The sequence below is a fragment of the Candoia aspera genome, chromosome 9, assembly GCF_035149785.1.
Source record: "Candoia aspera isolate rCanAsp1 chromosome 9, rCanAsp1.hap2, whole genome shotgun sequence".
Lineage (NCBI taxonomy): Eukaryota > Metazoa > Chordata > Lepidosauria > Squamata > Boidae > Candoia > Candoia aspera.
The window spans coordinates 4,615,057-4,636,345 of NC_086161.1; the positions used below are offsets into that span (position 1 = coordinate 4,615,057).

The 21,289-nt window shown below is 46.1% G+C and overlaps 1 protein-coding gene across 1 annotated transcript in view; it reads left to right on the forward strand.

Annotated features, from left to right (window-relative positions):
- Positions 1-10,517: 10,517 nt before the first annotated feature.
- Positions 10,518-21,289, forward strand: part of SORL1 (sortilin related receptor 1) — an 80,610-nt gene continuing 69,838 nt past the window's right edge. Inside the window, exon 1 of the mRNA XM_063311198.1 lies at positions 10,518-11,104. Coding sequence (XP_063167268.1) covers positions 10,781-11,104 — 324 coding nt within the window. The 5' untranslated portion in view covers positions 10,518-10,780. The remainder of the gene's footprint in view (positions 11,105-21,289) is intronic.

Consider the following 21,289-nt stretch of genomic DNA (forward strand, 5'->3'; position numbering starts at 1 on the left):
AACCACGAATTAAAGCAGCCATAGAAGAGGCTGAGCACACTTCTTAGCTGACCTGGTTGAGCACGTCATCTAACTAAGATGAGCCGATGGCCTGATCCAGCCTTTGCACCCACTGGCTAAACTCTTATTATTGTTTGGTACTGAGAAGGAATAAGGTTACATGCAGATTCTTTTCAGACCAGCTTTTCAGCGTAATCTCCCACAAAGTGGAGGGAAGGTGGGAAGCAAGGAATGTCTTCCTTCTGAAGCTGAGCTGAGTTTTTAAACGTGTGGTTTGGCCACGTGGTGGAGCCTTTGAAACAAGCCAGGACTTTTTAAGTGGAAAAATCAAAAAGCGTTGTGGGAACAGAAAGGCCACCTTTTTTCCTAAAGAAACCCAAGCGGAAACGCCGTGAAGGGCTTCCTGTTTTTAATATTAAAGAAGTGCCCAGTTAAATGCAGTTCAGCTATTTTTTAAAAGGGGAACTCTGAAGGAACAAAGACTGAATGGTCACTCCCATGAGAATTCTGAGATTGCTTGCTGATTTTCTCTCCCCCCCACCCCCTCCCCGTCTTCCCAACCTAAGCCTCCTTCAGCCCCGATGTTCTCTGGTGGTCTCCAATCCAGGTAACTCAGCAGGCCCCACCCTGCTTAACTTCGAGGAATGAGGAAGTCTAGCCAGATGCAACCTCTTAGTGGGGCACTCACAGTAGCTTAGAGCTAATTGCTTCCCATGGCTAAGTGTCCCCTGAGCAAAGTTAATCCGCTCAAGCCTTTGTTTCAACGCTCAGTGGGTTCCTAGTCTGGAAATACTTCCCCAAATGAAGGCAGGCGGCTCTTGAGCTACAAAATGAAGAGAGCAGGAAGCCTTTAGACCTTTGTGGGTTTCATGAGGAGGATAAACATCCAGTCCTGGCTTCCAGTGAGCTTTTGGAACTGGCAAAGGACTACAAATTAACTCTGCGTGTTGGTCAAATTGCTGCTTGTCAGAAACAGCTTTATTTTTTAAAATACATGGATTGTGCCAGGCTTGTAGCTGCAATATTTCTTGTTCATGAAAGGCGTCGAAGTGGTGCCTTTCATTGTGGCCTCGCAAATGGCAGCCATAGGAGTTGAGCAAACAAATGGCCATGTGAGCGAGTTAAGCCGATACGCACAATTAGGCAGAGCTTCGCATTACGAGTTTCTTCAATTCTGCTTCAACCGTCACTGAGTCAAGTTAGCCTGACATTTGTTAATTGTCCCAAGTTCATTGGTTTAAAATGTGGATCTGAGCTGAGATTTCATAAGCATTTGTGCGAGTACACTCAATATTGAACAGGATGCCTACTGTTCGTTTTTTGTGAAAACGTCTCTGCCCAGTTAATTACATGGATCAACTCCCTGCCAAACATCCCATTGAGTAAAACGGATCTTGATCTTATTACCAATTTTGGGATTTTTTTCAATTTACAGGCTCCTGGTTGAAGAATATTGTTCTAAGATTGTTCTGACCAGATTCTCTGTCATTCCCTCCCCTGCCTTCATCTTGTATGAAAGAAATAATTAGATTCTAAAAGCTAATTTGAAGAGTTGACATCTGGAATAGAATCAAAATGCAGTGGGCATACGCAGTGGGTTTTTAAACATTGAGATTTATATTACTCCCAGAGCATTTGAAGTCAGAAACAGTATGATTTCTGTTGCATGCATCTGTCTGTCTGTCTGTCTGTCTCTGGGCTTTCATTTAAATAGTTGTGGATTTCTCAAGGCTGCCTCCGAGCTTTTGTTTATAAAATTAAGCAACATTGAAATGGCTTTCCTTTTTTTTTTCCTTTTCTTTTTTTGTGCCTGACTTTTTAAACAGCCTTTTCCGTGACTGGAGCTCCTAATAACAAAACAGTGGTAGGTATTTATTACATCTGTTAGCCTATCATTTTCTCCATTTCCAAAAAGTACATTGTTCGAAGGGGCTGCATTGCAGTAAAATGGTGATTTGCTGCCTAGGAGACTGTCTGAAGAATCAGCAACCATTTATTTATCCTGCCCTGTTGGTGACCTTGCTTCTTTATGGACACCCTCTCTTTATTCAAATGCGGATGTTCTTGAGCACGTGTATATGAACTTCAATAGCTGTTTGCAGATTAATTTGGGATCAATGCAGGGGTCAGAGGCCAAAAAAGAATAAGTAACTGACATGAAGAGAATAAATTACGGCCTGTCGTTGGCTATTTATGGATGGCCTGATCTCTTTGTCTTAATGTATGGATCCAGTGCTGAAGAACGGTAAAGGATGTTGTGTGAATCCCAGCACTTTGCTACTGCTTGCAATTCGACAAGAATTTGGTAGAGTCATGTTATCATCTTTCAAGGTGAATGTTGAGTAGTTGTGTGAGCTTCAAGAAAGCAGCTCCTGAGAATCTAGTGTCTTCCTGGATTTCTGCAGTTAATGGCAAAAGAAAAAAAAAAGGATAGCGGAAAAGGCCTTTTATTGTTTTACTTGATCAACTTGTGCCTGGTTGCTGTTTGACCTGCACCAGGGTTAGAACTTTTCCTTGCCAGACATTTTGACTGAGTGTCCTCCTAAGCACAGAGGACAAAGGAACAAAGGTTGAAGCATCGCTTGCAGCCATGCGTGTCTCTGGTATGCCTTTCATCCATCTGGGAAATGGCACAAGACAGAATGCACAGACAGTGACTCAAGGAGGTCACCTTGATGGATGCTCAAAGAATCCTTAATTCTTCCCAGACCTATTACCTGAAGCTCTCCTGAGTTAGCAGCTGGAAGAAGGTGGGGATTTTTTGTCCTGCTTCATCCTCTGGCAACGGGGATGAAAATTAAAATTATCAGTTAATGTTGACACAGCTGGGCCACAAAAATTGAGAAAGAATAAACAGAAGACAATATTTTTTATTATGATCATTCTTCCCCTCTCCCCCAAAAAATCTCAGCTGTGAGAAAAGGTACTGATCAAACCAGATCCTCTGTCCTAGTGTTTGATGCTGAAACTTTCAGAACCTTCCAGCGCTTTGGAACTGAAAATAGTTGGGAAACATGAGTCAAAATGACTTCGCATCCATCCTTACGTAGCACTGAGAAACGTGTTTCCTTACTCCACTCAGACGGCTCATTTAGCAGAACACTATCTGATATATCTTAAAATCTTCCCCTACCACCTCTGCTTACTGTAGTCCCTTTTCAAATAAGTGGGCACACATCCAAACAAAGCACTACTTCCAGCTATTCTTCCTTTTCATTTCCTAAGAAAGCTCCATTTGTAGAGCTACCCTATTTGGCTTGCAAAAATCCAGTTGATCCGTAAGGTAAGAGCGAAGAGTGGTTTAATGTCTCTCTCCTCTGCTGCCCTCTAGTGATCATCTGCATTTTCACAGCACAGATAGGGTACTCTTGCTAATGTGCATGCTATAAAGAATGGCGGTGCTGGAGCCTGCCCCTTTATCTGGCTGCATGCCAGTGCCAATTTTTTTAACGCATTTCTGTTTTTAATCTTTGGTGGAGCAGGATGCTCAGTGTATGCCAAGGGCAGGTGTCCATGGGAACAGTGGTGCTTGAGTCATGTTGGAGACTCAGGAGATACGGTTTGCCTCTAATAACAGGGCCAGTTTGGTCCTGTCGAGCTACATAAATTAACTGGGAAATCAGCCTCAACGGAGTGAACAGGAGGGAGCACATGCTTGCACACTCTCCATGAGCAGTTTGCAGCAGGAGACTGAGCTGAACGGATTCTGTAACCCAAGCGCCTTAAGGGAGCCCACACTGTCTGCTGTTTGCATTTGGCAGCGCCTGTGTGCATGCTGGTATCGTGCAACAACTGGCAGACACATTTAATTATTAAATGTGTTTGTGTTTGGCGTCGGGAGAGGAGGGAACAGAATGGCCAGGAGTTTGCTGACATTGTTCCTTGCGGTATTTCAGAGGGCACATCACAGCAGTGTGGTTTAACAGACAGTACACTGCGTCCCAGAAGAACTCAGCTCATACTGGTTTAGCCAGCACCCAAGGCACCTTTATATTTTTTGGCAGTGGCGGGATGAGCACTGGGGTGATTGTCCTGCCAAAAGATCAGCCATTGTGATGAATAAGATAATACATGCCATCCTAAACTCTCATCCTGTCCCAGCTGGTTGGCTGGTTATTACTGGTGGAAGAGTATTTTGCGGATGCTGATTGGCTGATGAACTATTATTTCCCACGTCCCGCCTAAGATAAAGGCATATCCACCAATGAACCATCAAGGCCAGAGAGATCCTATCAGCATGCCAAAAGGGATGAGGAAGAATGGAATTAAGTTTACACACTCTGGCTCTGTGACAGATTAAGCAGGAGACACTTTTTCCCCCCGGAACCAAATGGTTAGCAAAATGCAGGAACGAGGCCGGTGTTGTGGGATCAAAGGGGAACACGGGCATTTACCAAGGCATTCTGGTGCCAGTGTAAATGGTGGGGGAGGAAAGGACTTTGGTTCATGCCATGCACATGCTTTTATTACCATCCTGACTTTTTGATGCTTTTCCCTTCAGAAGAACAGTAAGAGGATCTTATTCTTGAAAAGTTTGCTCTGATTTGGCTCTGGTGGCCCTCAATTAAGATCAGATGAATAAGGGGATACCGTCTGGTTTGACGATGACTAACTTGTGAACTGTGGACAGAAGGGCTGCATTCAAATGTGAATAACAAATGGTCTGTAATAATAAAACATCAGTCCATCAGTAGAAGAGCTGGGCGGATGTCCCAGAGAAATGGATTGAAGGTGGACAGCTCCAGCTAGGTTGTTGGGAAAAAGAGAGGGAAGGGCTGAGGAAAAGAAAACAACACTGAGAAGGGTGGAGATGGGAGACAGAAGGGAAAACTACAGATTTAGACAGTAGTGAGCCGTCGTTTCACAAGCTGGAGGCTTTATGCGTGTTTCCATCAGCCAAGAACTTATACAGAATGGAACATTCTCCAATGGGTGAGAAAGAAAGCCCTAAACTATTATTTAAATGTTGACTTTTTCTAATCCTGAGCTGCAGTAATGGACGAATTGGCTAGACTGATTGAAAAGCCTTTTGTCTGATGAAAAAGCCAGCCTTGATTAATCAGAGGACAGATTTAAACCCGCTGGCAACTCACAATTAGTTTAACAAAACTATTTTTTAAAAAAAGGGATCTTGGCTGGTCTTTCAGAAGAGGCATCCTCTTTTTTGAAACTTGGGGCAAAAGGGCGAATCGTCTCATGCACTGCCAATTTGAAGACATGAGCATTGTAAAAACAAAAGGAAGGCTGTTTGGTCATGTGGATGATGACTGAGGATTGAAAGTAACAGAATATAACTATTATTAAGATGACAATCTTCAGGACACTTACTAGGAAGGGAGATCAGTGGCACTTCCAACTACTTAGGATTGCATTATAAAATGGTTTCGTCATGCTCCTTGGCTGTAGAAGTTTTCTCCTGATGGATGGAGTGAAGAAAAGTTCTTCCTACTTCCTCCTTTTGTTACTGAAAATGTGACAGTCAGGAAATGTATACAAAGCTGTCCTGCTGGTTCTCTAAATGTCCAGCTGGGTGCCCAAGCCAACTGGCTGTGGAGGGCAGATCCCAGTGACCAGAAAGAGGAGGGCTGCTGAAGTGGAGATCCCACCCTGGACCATGTCAGCAATCATATTTTTACTGAGCAGGTGAGATCATGCCCGTGGCAAACGCTGTGTTGGAGGAAGAGGGAAAACACCACTATACACTATACAACTGGAAGAGCGAAAGATTACCGTAAGCTGCCTCATATTGACCTGGGGATGAAATGAAGGTAATGTCAGGAGGATGTGGCATTAAAAACAATGGCTGTTAGTCATGGTTGTGCTGTGGTTAGGGAAGTACAACTATTAGCTTCACGTAGATGCTGTTCCAGGGAAGAAGAAAGAGCTGGCACGGTGTGATTTATGCAGCCTCGTTGCAGAACTACAGACATGATTCAAAACTTTGTAGCTCCTTACAAAAAAATCACCCCATGAAGCCTTATATATGACAGTTATACCTTGTTCATCTCCCTAGAATTTCCACCTGTCATCTTCCAAAAAAAGAGATGTTTTGGAGTCATGGTGTCTGAAAGATCAGGAGAATCTTGCCTTTTCTTTTTTTTCTTTTTTTTTGGTGTTCAGCCTACTCTGGAGACCTCCCTTGGAGCAGTCCTCACACCAGCCTTGCAAAGCGGGCCTGGTTCAGCCCTTCTTTCCCAGGCTGCCCCTTGCTTTTTAAAAACGAGTATCTCTTTGATGCTTTGAGGACTCTGTAATCTGGGTTTTACACAGGGTTCTCAATTTTGTGCTGTCTTCTGCAGGAACGGATAGAACCTGGGAAGAGGCGGCTTCTTGGCAGCATATTATTTCATTTTGATTCTCCTCCCATCTGCCTTTTACTGTAACTGTGCAGTTTTAAGGCACCGTATTTCAACAGGGAGATCCTTTGCAGCTTCTCTTGAGAGAGAACTAGCAGCTGTTGAGGGAGGACTAGACAGACTCGGCCACAGCTTGAGAAGCACAGCTGACTGCATAGCCAGGCAAGGCTTTGACGGGGGATTTTACATTATTACATTATTACGGCCAGAGGCCTGACCCTTTGCTGCGTAAAAGCACAGCACCGGTATTTTCAAAACTTATGTGCTGCAGTAAGATGCCAAAACCTACATAGGTACTTCCCGGTGTCATTCAGAGTCTGCTTAAGCAGAACGGATAGAATTAGTTAAGCAACTCCAGGAGGAACAGCACAATCTTCCTCCCCAGGCTATCAGTAACACACCACTTTGAATTTGTGCCAGGACCACATTTTTTTTCTGCCTGCATTAGCAAATGCCAGACTGTGGCCTCTCCTCCTGCCTCCCAGGCCTAACCCTAACTTCTAAAATAGGCTTTGCATGGTTTAGAAAAGAAATCCTGAACTCCCAAAAAGAAAGGGGAAATGGAGCTCCCTCCGTGCAAAAATAAGACCACCCCTGTTTGGCCTCGCCTTGAAGCTGGGGTCCTTCCCAAAAATCTAATGTCAAATCTGCAGCTCCCCGAAGGTTCCCATATCTGTTCGAGGGTGGCGTCTGATGTATGCAAAGGTGCCTTAAAAAAAAACAGTTTGGCATACATGCACAGAGAGAGGTTAATTACATGAGGCCAAGAAACACACAGGTGGAAATCCGATGCTTGCATATTTGATGAACAAAGAAGAGATTACAAGGCCCATTTAACTTCACAGTGGTTCAGGGTTTCCTTATCTAAAGCAAGCCAAATCCAGGTCAGGCTGGAAACAATATTTGTGGATCTCAAATAAACAGAGCCTGAGAGTATGCAAAAGAGGGGGCTGATAACCAAAGGCTTGGTTTTCAGACTTCATTACTTTCTGGAATTCCCATTTAGCTCATCTTCTAAAACACTGGGTGCCCTAAATTTGACTGATTGATTATGGGCCATCAAGTTGGTGTCGACTCTTAGCGACCACACAGATAAATTTTCTCCAGGAGGATCGGTCCCTAACCTGGTCCTTCAGGTCCTCTAACAGTGCCCCCATCACCACTGTAACTGAGTCCCTCCACCTGTTGCCGGCATCATGCTCCTCTTTTTCCTTCCACCTTTCCAAGTACAATAGACTTCTCCAGAGCTGGGTCTTTACATGATGCATCCAAGATGTGAGCCTGGTTAACGGTGCCTTGAGTGAGAACTCTGGGTTGTTTTGTTTCATGACCCATTGGTTTGTTTTCTTGGCTGTCCCGGGTATTCTCAGGAGTCTTCTCCAACACCGAAGTTCAGAGGCTTCAATATTCCTTCCATCCTGCTTCAAAGTCCAACTTTCACTTCCAGTGCCCTAAAGTCATACTCCGCGGGAGAAGGTAATGGTAAACCACTCCTGTATTTATACTAAGAAAACCACATGGATAGCAAATACGAATAGTGCCCTGAATTAGAGGCTAGAATATCCACAAAAAAGACCACAGATTCCAGAAAGTGCAGACTTATCCCCAAGTGGTCGCACAACACCAGGGAGGCTGTATCAGGGGCTGCAGTCACAAAGCAGCTAGTCTTTCTCACGAGACTTGTGAGGCTTATGCCTTTGAATAACATTTGTGAGTCAGAAAAGATGCTCCCAGATTTCTGACTTTTTGCTCCCGTAGGCCAACATGGATTTCCTCCTACAATGTCTGCAACAAGAGGCACGGTGTTCCCAGCTGGCTTGGCAAAGCAGATCCCTGGTTCTGGGAAATCCACATAATTGGGACCTGGTGTCCTGAGTACCAGAAATGATAAGTGCCTTATTCAAGCTGTCCATTAGACTGCCAACCTCAGTTTCCCAACCCTAAAAGGGACATCCATGGATAATTTGCTTCTTCCAGACTGGAATGGATTCGATCTTCATGTGGATGGAAGACGAAACCTGCCCGTCCAGTGTGAGCCTAGCTGGGAATGGGGCACTTTGAGATGTGGAAAGGAGGAACGGGAAGTCAAGTCGCAATCACATCCCCTGCAGGGTTGTTTCTCATCCAGGAAAGCTTTGCTCACTTGTTCTGCAGGAGCAACACTTTCCTACACATCAGGGTGTAAGGGGATAATGTTCATGGACCTCAAGAGATTAATCCTTTGAATAAAAATGCGGAGTCTTTCATGACCACCCAGAATTCAAATCAGATGCCACTTCAAAACTTTGGGAGCTATGAAAAGATCCAAACGTTTGCAGCGCAGAAAAGCTCATAGCTGAAGAACTTCAGAAACAAAGAAAGGCAAGTGATTTGTTGACACAAGCCCATTTTAGGACTTTCTGTGCTTCCTTGCTCAGATTTGCAGGCCTTAATGGTGTTGATTCTTTTGGACATATTGCTTCCCCTCACTTGACTTAGGAAGTGGCTTTATGATGTTATTAACAATATGATCGAAGACTTGGAGAAAACAGTGCTGCCCATGAGATTACGAGCCAAGGAAACTTGGCCAGACTGCAGAAACAGGAGAAGATTAAGCAGTGACTGGCTAATTTTGTGCCCACCTTAGCAGATTTGGTACCAGATGAGAGCCTGCTAATTTGTTCCAAATGAATGAGATGGCTGGTCAAAAGGGGACTCTCAAATCTCTTTTCTTCATGGGGAGATTCCCCTCCCAAGGAAACAGCCTTTTTGGCCAAGTATCCAGTATTGACTGTGTTCAAAGGGCTAAGCCCTGGTTTGTTTTAGCTTTGTGAAATGAGTCAAAACAGGTGGTTTCGCACATTATTTGCTTGGCGAACGCAACAAACAATCGACAGCACAGAAGGCTCCATCTCAGGTTATTCCCAATCCTACTTACTGTAGCATCATAGCTACCTTTGCAAGATCATAAGCAACATGGTATTCCAACAGAAGAGAATATCTGTAGCTCAGGGTTGAACTGTGGGGTCTGTCATGTTCTCTGAGCTTGGTTGTTGGCTTGCAGACATTTCATTACCCAACTAGGTAACAACATCAGTGTGAGGGAGGGTGGGGTTTGCTCCCCGTTTATATACAGTGGCTTGCCCTGCCAGTGTTGGTGGGGGGGGGGGTGTTTTCTCCTGGGTAGCTCCTTGATTAGGCTATTCTCTGCTTGATGGTTTGTCCGGTGTTCATCCCTGCTTATCTGCTTATCCACACCCATCAGTTTTAATCTGATCCATGTGGCATATTGCACCAAGTACATGTCCCCTCCTTGGATATGCAAAAAACATTCTTCCCGTGGTGTCCTTTACATCAAGATTTGCCCTGGGAACACAGGTGGAATAGCAGCCTAAAATTGTAAGGTAAAAATAAGGGAGGTTGGAAAACTGCACAGAAGCGTAACAGCCCACAGTGGATGATGATCGGGGGGGGGGGAGTCCACCTCACGGCATGGCTTGAACCCTGGCAGACAAGGGTCTCATCCCATCCATTTATCATGCCCAACCAGGAGAAACCTCGAAGGGCAGCAAATCCATCCTTGGGTTGCTAGCAGAGGATTAGTCACATATTAACCCAGGCCACCTTTGCACATCAGTACATGACATTCACCAGAGCTTTTAATGGCATCTAGCAAACTGTCATAACCTCTGGCCAAGACAGGTAAAGTCTGCAGGATTCAATGCTTCCATATCAGCAATCCATCCCAACCACAAAGTCAGGGACACCACAGTGATAACGTAACCCATCAACAGCTGCCTGCTTGTGGCCTGCAGGACTGGCTGCAGACCAGTGACCTCACCGCATGTTCTTGCAGCCAGCAGCAGTGCGGTAACAATCCAGATGTGGGCGATTCGTTAGGGGGAAGCAGCTGCAGCAGCCAGCCAGCCAGCCTAACCAGAGAGCCCTGGTTCCTCTCTTTAGAGAGGATGAAAAAAGTGCCAAGAGGATCTGACCGTGCTTAGTATTTAGCACACCGATTCGCACTTCTATCCTCTTGGAGGCCCCGTGCGCCCCCTTCATTCTGGAAAGAAAGAAAGAAAGAAAGAAAGGGAGAGAAACAGAGAGAGAGAGAGAGATCAGAAGAAAGTGCGCGCCCGGAGCTCGGCGTGGGCACGCGTCTGGGTCCGGGGCCGCGGGCGCGCACACGTGCGCCGAGTCCTCGGAGCGAACAGTACGCGTGAGTCGCCTTCCCACAGCCCGGGTGCCCGTTCCAGCCGAGGCGAGCGGGGTCGCGCGCACCGGGAAAGGGGCTGCCCCGGCCGGGGGCGGCGCGTGCGGCCCGGGCGGGTGGGGGCTTCTCCCTGGCGCGCGCCGGAGCCGAGCATCCCCTGGCACATTCTCTCCGGGCGGCGGCGCCCCACTTCGCCGCTGCCAAGCGTGCAAAGCCGGCGGAGGCGAGGAACATGGCGACAGGCGGCGGCAGCGGCAGCAGCTGCTGCGCCGCCGGGAAGCCCAGCTCTGCCCCGGTCGCGGTTCGGCGGCTGGTGCTGCTGCTGCTGCTGCTGCTGCTGGCGGGGCCCCTCCGGCCGCCCGCCGCCGCCGCCGCTCGGAGGAGCCTGCTGCTGCATCGCGCCCTGACCTCGCGGCCCCAGGATCGGGGCTTCGCGCTGCTGCGGGCGCAGGATCCCCTCGGCGCGGGGCGGCCGCCGCGGGGCCAGCAGCTGCGGAGGAGAAGGAGCGCCCAGCCGCCGCCACCGCCGGAGGAGCCGGTGAAGGTGTACGGCCAGGTGAGCGGCCCCCGGGCGCCTCTCCCTCCCTGCCTCCCCCGCGCGCTTCTGCAGGCGGCGCGACCCCGTTTGCTCGCCTCCCCCGGTCCTTCCCAGGCTGGCCTGAATCCCAGCTTTTTCTCCCGGGTGAGGAGCAAGACAACGCAAAACGTCGAATCTGGACAGAGGAGGGGGCGCCCTCCGGAAACGTCCTTGGAAGGTCCTCTTTGCCGCCACTTGCCCCCCCCCCCTGCATTTGCACCCGCGTTTTTCGGGGGAGGGTCCGATGATGTTTGTGTGAGGGCGAGCCTCCGTTCGATGGTCCGGCTTTCCCCTTCCCCTGCTTGGGTGCTGCTTGAAGAGGGGGGCTTCAGTTTGCCCCGCAGTCTGCAAGAGGAGCTACCTACCTTATCAGTTGAGCTACTTTATCTGGGGGGGGGGGGATCACAGCTAAGTGACTCCAGCCCAGCTGGGGGGGGAGGGGTGATGGTAGAAAATGAGGTGTGGAAGCGATGGGGGCAGGGAGGTAAATCTACACCCAGGCAGATATTTAAACGTAAAATCCTTGGTCCAGGGAGCAGTGCAGAAGGACTATTGCAAAGGGTTGGGCAGGGGGCCAGTGAGACCACCTTGGCCCAAGCTGGATGAGCACTTTGTTTCCGTTCTTGCAGCACTCACCAAGTGGTTGGGTAGGCTGGGATGGGGGGGGTTCTTGGGGGAGGGGGGAGGTAGCCTGAAAAATCTGTGCAAATCGAGCCTGCTTTGCAGATGGACTCCATGGTCTGTTTTTGGCCTGTGGGAAGAACTGGAAACCCCGGTTTTTATGGGACGTGATTGCCCGTGGTTTGCAAATGATTCCTCCTTTCTGGTTAGGACTGCCATTTTTATTGCAACCTGCAGCTGTCCACATGGTGCTGAGGTTCATCGCCTAAGAGTCCCATCATCCATGGCCAGCAATATTGGGAGCTTGGTTCCCACTTATCTTAAATGCTGTGGTAGCTTTTGGTACTTCCCGCCTGAGAACAAGGAAATCCACGGTTGTCATCAAATGTGTATGGCATGTGCAAGAACAATAGGGGGGTTCTCTCAAAACTTCTCGACCTCCTTCCTACAACAAGGTCAGTCGCTTCATTTGCAGACATGAGATGGCAACATGGGTTGTCTCTGCTGAGCCCATGAGAGATCTCAAGTCCTGTTCTTCTCCTCTTTCTCCATGACATAATAACTGATGTGCAATTACAAGGGACCTATCTTCAAATTTAAGGAGGCTTTCTGAAAGGAGAATGGTTGTGAGAAGGTGGGGAACTGCAGTTCCATGCTGAAATGAAAGAGTTACTTGAGTTTCTAACAGGCAGCTGGAACTATTGTCAGAAATGGCAACCACTATTTTTAGGAAAGATGGAAGAGAGCATGAAGAACACAGTAGACTTTCTGTTTGCTTAAAGGTGCTCTGGAGGTTCCTGCTAGATTATCCAGGTCAAGATGATTTGCTATCCCCTCCCCCCGGGAAATAAATATTGCCTTCTTTTTTAACGAATCTGTCAATTCAACATTGTCTTATTTTTTTATTTGTTGCCTTGGCATCTGGTCTGCAGGATACTGAAGGGAGCAAAACCTACAGGAAAGACATCAGGTTAAGAAATGGCTTTCAGAAAGCCCAAATGTTAATGAGTTGGAAAGGCTGAAGACTTAGGAGAAAAGTCAAGTCTACAATGGATGTCTAAACACCATTAAACCAAAATTTCTGGGCCAGAGAATTTTACTGGCTGGGCACCTGGGGAAGGAGTGCTTTCCATGATTGAATTTCTTTTTTTCCATTCCTTTGCTTTTCTTGTTTTTCCCCTCCCCCTAGGAACCCAGAGTTGTATGAAAATCTGGAAGAAGCAGTGCTTCCCGCTGCATCCTTTTTGTGTGTTTATCAACTGCTTGAGAATTCTGCACCCCACAATAAAGCCTGAGCCATCCCATATTATAGGGAAGTGAGAACTAGGAAATCCACTTCAGAGCTAGACTACTTTTCCTAGGCCAAGTTAATACATAAATGTGGTGGGATCCAAGAACAGCCCTTTGCCGTGATAGAAAGCCACTTTCCTACTTTATGAAGGAATGGTGACTGGCAAGGAAAACATGGGCCTTTTTTCAAAGAGAATAGACCTCCTCATGCATACACATACCAGTTTTGTCTGTTTTATGGTCATCATTCCAAATTCAGAGCACTGATTTCCTCTTAAAAAACACCCCCGAAGGCCTATCTAGTCTGGCATTTGGTCCCATAGTAGCCAAGTGGATGCCTTTGAAATTCAACCACGAACCAGTATCAACATGTTGGTGTCCCATGACTGTAGTGCTAGAAGTCATATCATAGATATGGCTGGAGAACATTTTTAGGCAGGTGAGTGGCTTGCTATGACAGTCTTTATTTCTCAGTTGCCTGTTCAAAATGAGGCTGGATCACCTCTTCCACAATCAGCAAAATTCCAAAGCTTATCTTTGCAGTTTCTGTGTTTTCAGGTGGAAAACTTTCCACAGCCAAGTTGTTCCTTGCATCAATCATGGGCTTGGTTGTTTTTTTTAAAAAAAGCCTCAAAACCAACATGGACAGGATGGTGTCCTTGTAGAAAGAAAACAGATCTGAAATTCCCATTTGCAATTTCATCATAATGCTTGGTCTTGTTATTCAAACCTCCCTATCAGCATAGCTCTGTGTCAACAATGTGTCGATACCAACTGTCTGCATGTTCAGGTGTTTGCTCATCCTTTGCAAGTGGAGGTTTTTGCATTGTGAGCTCCTGAGATACAAGTGATTTTCTGAAATCTATAGTGGTCATTAGAAAAGGATTCATAGTTGCTTCTCCATCACTGCCAGGTCCCTATGGCCTTTTGGATACTGTAAAAAAAGGCATGGGATTCATAGCAAACTTATTGGTCTTGGAGTGGTCAATATGCAGCCTTTTTATTCAGTAACTTTCTCTCTTAGGAATATGTACTTCTTAGGAAAGGATAGTGGTTTCAGAACTTCATTCCCTTGATAGACTCTTGAATTTATCTGTCCAGCAAAGCGTACTTTGTATATTGCCATTGGATTCCTTGCTTGATGCAGACATTTATGGGTGGTGTTCTAAAGTGAACCCCAAGTCCAAGAGGCTGTGGATGTTGAGACAGTCACTCAACACTTCTTAAGGACACCTTGTTGAATAGCACCAGAAGGTTCATTATTGACCTGTGCAGTAGTTGGGCATTGAGACAGTGGGGACTGATGCCTGTTGGGGTTGGTAAAGCTGCATGGCAAGTGGCCAGCAGTGGACAAAACCAAGGATGAGTGGAGCAACAGATTCTGGTTTTGCTCCTGTTGCTCAGTTCTTGTTAGAGATAGTTTCAGCCCTATCTTTGCACCACACATTCCTGACATGAAAGATGAACTAGATGGAAAACATCTCCAAAGCAGAATCCAAAAAATAACCCCCTTCCATACATTCAAAATATTTTCCTCGTCTGCCTTGCAACACAACAAGGAAATCAAAGCCAACCCCTACAAGCAGTTGCTGAAGGCAAAGCGTGCTCATTCAGCTGGGTCATTAGCTTGGCTAGAGGGTCAAGCCCCTGTTGGACTTCCAAGTCCCTGAGTGCTCACTGGATTCGCTTAGAATCCATTGGACAGGCCGGTTGGTTTCCTTCCATCTTCATGCAGCTGTTCCAAGCAGTGCTTTTTAATGGGGGACATGATCTGTGGCCACACAGAACTCTTGTACTTAAAAGAAGAAGGAGTTTGTAAGATTCAGAGTTAAGGTAAGGTAGAGTAAGGTAAGACTGAGAAGTGACCTGTGTTGACTGGGGTTTCTGGGGGTTGGAGATGTCTTATAGGCACAACTTGGGAAGAGAGGTGTTAGGAAGGGGCCGAGCTGTCAAGGCATCCCCTGGATTGGCTGATCCAAGTGCTTCAATGCATTAGACCAGCATTTCTCAGTGAAGAGTGAGTCTTCCCAACAGCCCAGTTCATGACCAGTGCATCGCTACAGAATGGTGCTTCTCAGCCTTAGCAACTTGACTTTTCTCCTAAGTCTTAGCAACCTTAGCAACCCATGCTGGCTGGGGAATTCTGGGAGTCGAAGTCCACACACCTTAAAGCGGCTGAGGTTGAGAAACAGCTTTTCCCAACTTCTTGTCTTCCAATCATGGTGGGATTGAAAATTCAGAGCTCCTGGCTGGAATGGAGACTGTACCAGCTGGGCAATTCTGTGAGTTGCAGCCCAACCCATCTGGAGGGCACCTGTTTGGCACAGGCTTGCAATGCATTTTGCTTAAACTGAATGTAGCTGCAAGATACCATTTGTTGTTTTACAAACATAGTTTCCTGAATGTAATGAAAATGGATTGCTAGTCACCTGTGATCCTTAACTTTAATTGTAGCTTCTTGTTTTCCTGTTTCCTGCCACCCGTGGGTGTTTCCTTTGACGTCTCAGAAATGCCTTGATTTTAGAGAAAAGGATTTAATGTTATCGTTTGCATAGTTTAGAATATGAAATATAGTCTTCCCTACAGCTGTGAATTCTCTCATGCAGAATTAGCTTCTGTAATTCTGAATTCTTCATCCATTATTGCTCTAGACTGGGATGGTGATTTATTGTTATTCTGATTATACAGATGAGGAAACTCAGGCTTGGATGTAATATTCTGCCCTACGGCGATGCGTTAGACATTGGGAGACAGGATGAAATCTGCGCCAAATCTCTTCTAACAGAGAAGGGAGCAGAAGTTCGGCTATTTCCCCCTCCCGCTGTCTCTTTTTAAATCTGTACAGTACAGTTTTAAATAGTTAAGTATTTTATCTTTGTAACTCTTGGGGCCATTGTCTAATCAAACCTCTTACTGTTCTGTCTAACAGTTGAAGGATGGTGTCAGCATAATGTTGCTTAGTTAAATCGGCAGAAAACCCATTTGTCCTTGCAAATTCTTTTAAATATACTTAGGTTATTATGTGAACACAACCAGTGGGTGCTTATTCAGTAAACAACCGTTAAGCAAGTTATGGCTTTCTATGATCCAAGAATTCCACCTATGGCTGTGAAGGTGCAGAGTTCATTTCAGTGGTTGTTCCCGTAAATCTGGGTTATGATTAGCTCCCATGAATGCTTCTAATGAAGGGAAGACATTTCCTTGGGTGGGTAGAGAAGAAATGGGATAAAGAGATTATGAGAGCTGGTATAGTAGAGTGGTAGAAGTCCTTGGGCTAGAAGCTGGGAGATTCTGCATCTAGCCCTGCCTTGGGCGCAAAGCCAGCTGGGTGACCTTGGGCTAGTCCCCCTCTCTCAGCCCTAGGAAGAAGGAGGCAAGGACAACCCCCTTCCAAAAAATGTTGCCAAGAAAATTGCAAGGACTTCTCATGCAGGGGTCAGGGTTGATTCAATGGACCAAAGCAACAACAACAACAGCTTACAGGACATCAAGCTGGAGAAGGCTGTGATGAAATCCTTGGAATGGATGACACTCTTGTGTAATTGCAAACACATCGTTTCAACCTTGAGGGCAAGAGGAACAGGGCTTGGTGGCTTTCACGCTAGAATGGGTAGGTGAGGTTTGCTGAGGTTGCCTTTTGAAATGGCCCAGAGGAAATTATTCAGTTCTGTTGTTTCAGCCCCCCCCCCCCTAAAAAGCTTGGCATGGCCATCCTGCGTGCATTCCTTATGCAGTACCCTCACGCTTCCCCAGGGTTTAAATGTAGGACACCATCTGGATGAATTCTGTTCAGTTAGTCTGGAGAAAGCTGTCATTTCAGCATAAGCTCTGGCTTGACTCTAAGCCAGCCTTTCTCAACCTTTTGACTCTGGAGGAACCCTTGAAATATTTCTCAGGCCTCAGGGAACCCCTGCACATTCAGGCTCAAATATAGGCCAGAAGTTCCAAATTATTGTATTTGTTTCCTGTGTAGGCCTGTATATACAGTATGCATGAACAGTGTTCTTAAACTAAAAATAAAGAATGAAACTTACCTCTTTAATACCCAAATTTGAAATGATTTTTTAAATAAATCGTGATCTCCCAGGGAACCCCTAGGGACCTCTTGCAGAACCCTAGGGAGCCACGGAACCCTGGCTGAGAAACCCTGGTCTAAGCCAAACTATATCTGAGATTCCTGGGGCTGGAAATGTGCAGGGCTTAACTTTGGAGTGTCTGGGCTGTTGAATCACACCTCCCCCTTTCATGCTTGCCCTAAAAGAAAGGAGTTAAAATGAGCCTTCATCGTGTCTGTGGATCTCAGTTCTGGCTTTACACATTGAAGCCAAATGAGAAAAGTATAAGGTGACAGAGTTCTGAGATGAATGATTGAGTTGGTTGGTTGGCTTTGTGGTTCTTACCTGCTTGCATATGATGACTCCTGGCAGATTCCAAATAGACAATACAACAATTAAAAACAGCAATTAATAAGACAATTAAAAAATACAGCTTCCCCCACTAACTGCAGGGAGAGATTCACTTGAGGCAGCAGTGACAATTTTAGCGCCCCCGCGCCCTCCAAGTGGTACAGTTCTGTCAGGTCTCCATCACTTCATTGGCCTATATGCAGACATGGAGTATTTGTTGGCTTCTTTGGAGGAGAAGATTCAAATAAGCCAATTCTCAAAGTGATGATGATTGAGACACAAATTGAGCCATGGCAACCTGTGGTATCCATGGGGAGGTCAACAAAGTCAAGATAGCCCTACCTCGTTCTTACATGCATCACAATAGGCTTGACTTTTTTTTGCCCGTTTCTTGTACACATCCCTGAGTTGAAGAGATTTCTTAAGAGCTTTGACAGTATTGACTGGGTGGCTTCATTATGTTGAGACTGAATGTGAGTTGAACTTCTCCCCACACCCCAAAATCCCTGATTATCTTGTGTTTTGCTTCCTGTGTTTTTGTTCACTTGCATTTTCTTACTTGATTGCATTGTATGAGTCACTCCTTGGTGTTGTGATGTGCAAGGAGCTGGTGTCCACATCTGGAATGAAGGCTCAGTATCTTTCTGATTTTGCCTCTTAGAGACTCCCCTTGATCCCTGGTGGTGGGAATGGCCTTTTGCAGAAAATAAAAGGGTTTATACCACTATATCTGGAAAGCTGGCAGGTTGAGGAAGGTGGAAATATACTCACAAGTTACAAGGCAGTATCCGTGAAGGGGTGGGTGGGTGGCTTGGTTAACACAGTGGCTAGAAAGTTTTAATTCAAATCTTGCCACTGCTGTGCTGTCCCAACTGTACCTTGGCTCCCAAAAGGCCCAATCTGCAGGGTTCTTGTAAATGCATTGAATATTTTAAATCATGGGAGAAATGCTGAATGTTAAATCAGCTTTTTGGAAACTGGGAATGGGAAAGGAACTAAGGATTGCCTGGTGACTGACAGCCGGTGGGGGCAAGATGTTCTGAACAAGCAGTCCCATTATTCCTGAAACTTCACCATGCTTGATGGTGCTGATATGAGTTGTAGTCCACTCCTCTCTGTAGCAGGTGATGAAGGGAGCCTCAGGTGTCAAGATCTCTGCTTTGTTCACTAAGTTTCTGCAGTACAAGGTTGGCCTGCCTATTTCACAAGACTAATGGAAGAGGAATTGCATACTGCGTATGGCTTTATTTGTGAAATAGGTACAGCCATCACAGTGGTTTATAGACTGCTGTGGTGAAGAGAAACTTTATGGCCAACTTCACACAGCTGCTCAGTCATAATGTGGCTTGTTTAGTTTTGCCTTAGTGTGTGGCACAAAGCCAGCCCATTGTAATTTGCAAACCATGGTTTGCAGTGTAATATGTTGGGTCAACCCCAGTCAAGAGAGGTTTATTCTGCCAACCAGAGTTAAGCAAACCTTGGCTTTGTGGAATCAGTCTGTGGCCAGAAAGCATCTTAAAGCTCTTGGACTCAGTGCCACCCCCTGTGGCAAAGAGTCCTGCAAAGACCAGGTTCTGCAGGTTCATCAGAAGCAAAAAAAGAGAGAACAAAGCTGGATGAATGGGTGTATCAACTTCTACTCTTAAGAACACCACCTTCCTTACTTTTTACCTGTCTCCGCCTACCAGCAAACCCAAACAATATTTATCCTTCATAAAGGAGTTAATTCCTTAACAAGACCTGCCTACTTTTTGAAGAATTGAAGTGCTGATTAACATTTCTGTTGCATTTTCTGCTCAGCTTAGGGCTGACGTCATCTGTAGCTGAACACCTGCTACCAGCACTGTTTACTTCTGAAGGGCGGCTCCAGAAAATGGTTCCAGGTCTCCTGGGCCCAACTTCAGGGTCTGAGTCACAAACAGGCCTTTAATGAACAGTTGGCTTCATATTTAGAAGTCCCTTGAGCAGAATGAATTCATTGGGAGCCATTTTGGGTGGGAGCAGGAAGTGACCTTCCTGCTTTGTCAAGGTTCTCTGAATGTTGGCTATATCAGCCTTGTGGGTGGGTGTGTATGTGGATCACTGGGCACAGGGTGCCGATGGCTGGAGGGGGAATAATGTACTATCATCGGAAAGGGCCTAGCTGGAGCCCTGACACAATCCACACCACAACCTTTTGTTCCAGATCCTCCACTGGAATATTCTGATAAATGCTGTATCATACCAAAATCTGATGGCAGTTTAGATCTTTTCTTAGCTGCGTTCCTTGAGAAAGACCATCTCTCTCTCTCTCTCTCTCTCTCTTTCTCTTGTTGCGGACCTCCTGGACACGGTCTGACACATTTCTCATTTTGCAAAAGAAATAGGGGGGGGGGGGGGAAATGGGACAGTTGATGATGAAGAAAGCATTGATTTGCTCCCCAGACTGGAAGGGCTCCAAGTCTTTCGAAAGAAATTTCCATTCAACATCATGCAGGGGATAGGGTTCTGTGCATTTGTTTGTTACCTGTGTGGTTTGCCAGGGGCAAAGTTGCATCTGGAGAGAAGATTCTGCATTTCACAAAAACTGGAAACTACCTGGGTGGAAATGGAAGTTCAGCTACTTCCTTCCGATATCCACGCTCCTTTCCTGAAAGGGAACCAGGTTCCCAAAATGAAGTTTTGTCCATATCCTTCGTAAGACCTTAACTTTGAGACAATATTCGCACTTCTGATGGGTTTAGTTTTCCGTCCCTTCTGTGCATTTAGCTTCCCTTAGCATTACCTGTATGGCATGATGGTTGAGTAATTAATTTCATTTTCTTTTCTCTTGTTCTGAAAAGATCCAAAGATGATTTTCAGGGAGTTACAGGAAACTGGAAGCTTGTGCATCTTCTCCTTGGGTTGTTGTTGTTGTTGTTTATTCGTTTAGTCGCTTCCGACTCTTCGTGACTTCATGGACCAGCCCACGCCAGAGCTTCCTGTCGGTCGTCAACACCCCCAGCTCCCCCAGGGACGAGTCCGTCACCTCTAGAATATCATCCATCCATCTTGCCCTTGGTCGGCCCCTCTTCCTTTTGCCTTCCACTCTCCCTAGCATCAGCATCTTCTCCAGGGTGTCCTGTCTTCTCATTATGTGGCCAAAGTATTTCAGTTTTGCCTTTAATATCATTCCCTCAAGTGAGCAGTCTGGCTTTATTTCCTGGAGGATGGACTGGTTGGATCTTCTTGCAGTCCAAGGCACTCTCAGAATTTTCCTCCAACACCACAGTTCAAAAGCATCGATCTTCCTTCGCTCAGCCTTCCTTATGGTCCAGCTCTCGCAGCCATATGTTACTACAGGGAACACCATTGCTTTAACTATGCGGGCCTTTCTTGTCAGTGTGATGTCTCTGCTCTTAACTATTTTATCGAGATTTGTCATTGCTCTTCTTCCAAGGATTAAGCGTCTTCTGATTTCCTGACTGCAGTCAGCATCTGCAGTAATCTTTGCACCTAGGAATACAAAGTCTTTCACTGCTTCTACATTTTCTCCCTCTATTTGCCAGTTATCAATCAAGCTGGTTGCCATAATCTTGGTTTTTTTGAGGTTTAGCTGCAAGCCAGCTTTTGCACTTTCTTCTTTCACCTTCATCATAAGGCTCCTCAGTTCCTCTTCACTTTCAGCCATCAAAGTGGTATCATCTGCATATCTGAGATTGTTAATGTTTCTTCCAGAGATTTTAACTCCAGCCTTGGATTCCTCAAGGCCAGCTTGTCGCATGATGTGTTCTGCATACAAGTTGAATAGGTAGGGTGAGAGTATACAGCCCTGCCGTACTCCTTTCCCAATCTTAAACCAGTCTGTTGTTCCGTGGTCTGTTCTTAC